Source organism: Borostomias antarcticus (genome assembly GCF_949987555.1).
Source record: "Borostomias antarcticus genome assembly, chromosome: 15".
Lineage (NCBI taxonomy): Eukaryota > Metazoa > Chordata > Actinopteri > Stomiiformes > Stomiidae > Borostomias > Borostomias antarcticus.
This window is the reverse complement of record NC_140248.1, coordinates 22895464-22900463: the sequence shown is the minus strand read 5'-3', so window position 1 is coordinate 22900463 and position 5000 is coordinate 22895464. Positions and strand designations below refer to the sequence as shown.

Genomic DNA, 5000 nt, shown 5'->3' with positions numbered 1-5000 from the left:
GGCATGCAGTACTTCAAACGTGGAGTAGCTCCTCGCAGCTAAAAGTCCCTCCAAGAGGGACGTCCCTATTAGTGGGTGCAACCATAGACATAGACGCCGTATTGACTTGATTTGATTGCTGCCGGACGAAAAATGCAGCCGCCATCTTAGTCCGGTACGGAGCTCCGTGAGTAAACTAGTGATGGGTCGGTCGCCAACGATACGGCTCTATGTGCCGGCTCTTTTAAGTGAACGATGATAAATACATAGTTGTTAGCTGATAGATACAACTAAAACTGTTGGATGCTGCTGTTTTGCACTTTGTAATTTTTTATTTTATTTATGTATTATTTATGTTATTTGACTGTTATGGATAGTTCAAAGACAAAAATATTTGTTTCTACTTATCTTCTAGAGTTCTCTCTTGATGCAGGGTTACTTTTACCGACTGAAACAGCTGAGGAGAGCGGTTGTCACGTGACAGCGGTGCCGGACCAATATGGCGGCCGTATTTTGCGCCGCTCAATCCATCTCGTGTTCATATCTATGGGTGCAACTGTCAGCGTGTCCACCTCTCAAGATGAAGACCTGGGTTCGAATCCCGGCCTTGGGACATACCCAAACAGATGGGCCACACTAAACTGTAGGCTCGGGTTCAAGGCGCTGACACGTGAATACCCCCCCCCCACCCCCCGTTTGCCAGGTGACGGCGACAGACGCCGACGAGGGCGAGAACGGGAAGGTGCTGTACTTCCTGAGCCGCGAGGCGCACGGGGCGTTCGCCGTGGACGAGAGCAGCGGTCGGGTCACCACGGTGGGGCCGCTGGACCGGGAGAAGCGGGCGTCCTACAGCTTCCAGGTGTTCGCCGTCGACCACTCCCCCGCCGCGCCCCGCAACACCTCCGCACAGGTAAGCGCACAGGAAGAGACGGGGCGGGTACTGGCACTCTCAACCCACCCCACTGAGCAAAGACACGTCTAAAAGACGTCTTTTAGATGTCTTTTTTGGACGTCCAAAGACATCCAATTAGGAGCCAGAATGAATGTTTTTTTTTAACGTTCAGATATTGAACCCGTTTTGCACGTCCACAGACGTCTTAGAGGGGTCCAAGCCAGACGTGTGAATATTGAGGGGTCCAGCAGACGAACAAACGGGGTATAGGACCGACGGACGTTATTTAAACATGATCTGAACGTCTCCCTGACGTTGCGTGTTTGCTGGGACCCCAACTCACCCCTGCTCCACTGCAGAGACAGCATGGCGACATTTGTATAGTTTGCTTTAGGGTGCGTGTCCAACGACAGGCTGTATTTTAGAGCTGGCACTGTTTTCTCGTTGTTTACATGAGTAACGAGCTCTAGGGCGCTATAGAGACGAGAGCTGTGTTCCAAGCGCTTTTTAGCGCTGTGAGCTCTAGGGTTTTTTGGCTAGGCTAGAGCACAGGCTGTAAAAAAGGCTTTTCTGGCGACGAGGGCGATCTTTTTTTGGCAAAATTGCAGAGACAGCGAACGTTAGCACTAGCTAACATTAGCTAGCTACATTAGCTTGGCTAGTTAATCTCCAGTCTGCAAAAACACGACACTCGCTGCTAACGTAGCTGTAAAACGTCGGTAGCCTAGCCAGCTCTAAACTCCAGCTCTAGTGCGCTGTTCAGCTACATACAGCTTGTGGGCAGACACACAGCCCAGTCTCAACCCAGCGAACTCATCGCCTCTCCACAGCAGAGAAAGCGGGATGAAACCTTGAATAGTTTGCTTTTCTCTTTCAAGTCACAGTATGTATACTTTATTTTGATTAGATTTTTATTTTCGTGCATACAAAACGCCCAACCCTCATAGGTTTTTAAGACAGAGACAATAATAATACAGTTGCAGTACATGAATACAGTCCATTACAATAATACATTCCCTTTCAATACAGCTGGACAAAATAACACGTTCTGCTACATTAATAGCATTAGCATTTCAATATGGCTCAGCCTTAAATAAGCCTTCAAAAATGTCTCTGAACTCTAGAATGTTTCCTGCTATCATGCTATCATGTTGTTGTGTGGACATCTACTTAGATATGTACAGTAGACATTATAAACCCTCCCTATGTACAGTAGACATTATAACCTCTCCTTAAACTTCCCTAAACCCCTCCCTATACTGATGTCTGTCCCTCCGACCACGCCTCCCCCCTCCCCCCAGGTGACCGTCACAGTGATGGACGTCAACGACAACGCACCCTTCTTCATCCAGGACCCCATGGTGGTCAAGGTCTCCGGCAGCCAATCGCACGGCGTCCTGGCAACCATGAGGGCGGAGGACAAGGACTTCGGCGCCAACGGCTCCGTCTTCTACCGCTTCGCCGGCGGCGCCCAGGTCCGCGGCTTCAGCATCAACTCGCTGACGGGCGAGATCCAGGCCACGGAGCCCCCGGGGGGGCTGACGCAGAGCCAGCGCACCCTGGTGGTGGAGGCCCGGGACCAGGGCAGCCCGGCCCAGTCGGCGCTGGGCGTGGTGGTGGTGTTCGTCCGCGAGCAGGAGTACCGGGGCATCCGCTTCTCACGCAACGCCCGGGACGTCAGCCTGCAGGAGAACGCCGCCAAAGGTCCCAATCTGACCTCCATCTTGTTCCGTTTAATTATTATTGGTCGTCAAGCGAGAGTGAGCGTGCATGTATTATCGATTGGAGAGCGCTGATTGGATGGTTCAGATCATATAATAACGCATATTCAACCTTGATCCGTGCGTGCCTGGAAAACACATGCAGCCCTATCCTTCTCAGACGTCTTCTGTTGTCCTGTCCCTTGGCGTGTGTGTATACGTGTGTGTGTGTGTGTGTGTATACGTGTGTGTGTGTGTGTGTGTGTGTGTGTGTATACTGGCAAATGTCAACTACTGGCAAAGTGTTTGCCTGTAATGACAAATAATGATTTGAATTACCAGAAGGACAAGTTTATAGCAAACTATTGTGGCAAACCTCTGGATAAAAGGCTTACCAGTAGTGGAACATTTCCCACTGTTGCCAGAGCATTTCTGCAAGTTTGCTACTAATGGCAAACATTGTCAAACGTCTGGCAGCATTTAACGGCCAACTAATTATTTCTACCCTCCCCCTTCCCTCTCTCTCTGCAGGCACGGCGGTGGCACAGGCCCAGGCGCAGTACCCCGACGGCACCAGCAGGGGCATCAGCTACAGCCTGTTCAGCGGAAACAGACAGCAGGCCTTCACCATCAGCTCCTCCACTGGTGAGAGCGGTGGCCTCCGGCCCGTGGCCGACCTGCCGTTAACCGCGCGCGCTGCGCCTCGCCTGCCTTCCTGTGGGGCGTTGGCTGCGGTTCACCGCGCAGGTCGTCAGAGATGAATGCGCCGCACAATACGCGCTTGTCTATGCGTACGCGTTGATAAACAGCAGGTATACGGTTGGGTTTAAGCGGTTGACCGTGGGCCAGCAGCACTCAGGAGGGCCGACACCGCCGGGCCTCTGGACAACGCGCTTAAATACCGTAATATATCTAATATGTATGATCCGGGATGTCTCTGTTTGCCGTCTCCTGAAGTGAGTGAGTCCTGGCCATTTTGTGTGCATAGCGTGGCATGTAGAATCCCATGAGGGCGGATGTTGTGTCGTACTTCGGTTCGGGTCGGTTCTGGTGTAATGTGGTTCTGTGTTTCACTGCAGCCGGGTCAAACAGAACCTTCAAATCTCCAAAAACGGAAGGTTTTCAGAATGTTGAAAATAACTTTCCAAATGTCTATGTTTTTAAACATAAAATCACATATGATGTAGTTTATAATACATGTAATTGGTCCCAGGGCTGGGAGGCGTTCAGAGGTTGTAAAGGGTCGTCCCAAACTTCCGCTGAAGGGAAAAAACAACAACAACACCAGAATGGAGATAGGAGGTTTTGACCCGACAGCAGCGCTGTGCGTTCGGTCTTCTCGGTGTGGTTTGACAGCCGGACCGATCTCGGTCCTCCAGGTCTCCGTGTCTGTAGCGGTCACTCACCCTGTTTCCTAACTGACCTGCAGGTGAGATCTGGGTGCAGAGCTCCAACGGGCTGGACTTCGAGGACACGCCCAGACTCCGCCTCGTGGTGAAGGCCGAGACGGCGTCTTCCACCTCCTTCATGGCCGTCAACCTGATCCTGCAGGACGTCAATGACAACCTGCCGCGCTTCCAGCTGCAGAACTACATCGTCTACATGAGAGAGGCCCAGGGATACGAGAGGCCTATCATACAGGTACAACACACACACTCACAGGAACATACACACACACGCACACACACACATATTAATTTACCGACGCACGAACGCGCACATACCTGTACACGCACACACACACGCGCGCACACATTCATTCATTCACACACACACACACATTAATTCATTCACACACACACACACACACACACACACACACACACACACACATACTCTCTCTCTCACACACACACACACACACACACACACACATACTCTCTCACACACACACACACACACACACACACACACACACACATATACTCTCTCACACACACACACACACACACACACACACACACATACACACACACACACACACACATTTCTCAGTACTCTCTCCTGCTCCCCTCTCAGGTTGTGGCTGAGGATGTGGACCAGGGGCAGAATGGTCAGGTGACCTACTCCATCCAATCATCAGGCAGCATGAGTGGCCTCTTCAAGATAGACTCCGTGACAGGAAGCATCAGCACGGCGGCCATCATGGACCGGGAGATCTGGACGCAGACCAAGTGAGTTATCCTGTGGACGTCTCTGGGACCAAACCTTGACTTAGCATGCATGTGTAAATGAGTTCAGCTAGCTAGTGTGCTTGATGAAAGCAGTCGCAATATCGTTGTATGTCTTGTACTTATTATTGTTCTGCCCACTTTTTTGCCACCTATTACCTAAAGTTATTATCGACATTTAAACTTTTTTCAGTGCAGCTTTACATACTTATAGCTGCTATGAGCTTTTATTTTGATCACATATACTGTACTTTTGAC

The 5000-nt window shown here is 50.8% G+C and overlaps 1 protein-coding gene across 1 annotated transcript in view; it reads left to right on the top strand.

Moving 5' to 3' along the window:
• The window catches only part of dchs1b (dachsous cadherin-related 1b), a gene marked incomplete at both ends in the record, with an annotated part of 64284 nt that overhangs the window by 51479 nt on the left and 7805 nt on the right, over window positions 1-5000 (top strand). Inside the window, 5 exons of the mRNA XM_084450392.1 lie at window positions 683-889; window positions 2173-2575; window positions 3103-3216; window positions 4001-4212; window positions 4591-4745. Coding sequence (XP_084306518.1) covers window positions 683-889; window positions 2173-2575; window positions 3103-3216; window positions 4001-4212; window positions 4591-4745 — 1091 coding nt within the window. The remainder of the gene's footprint in view (window positions 1-682; window positions 890-2172; window positions 2576-3102; window positions 3217-4000; window positions 4213-4590; window positions 4746-5000) is intronic.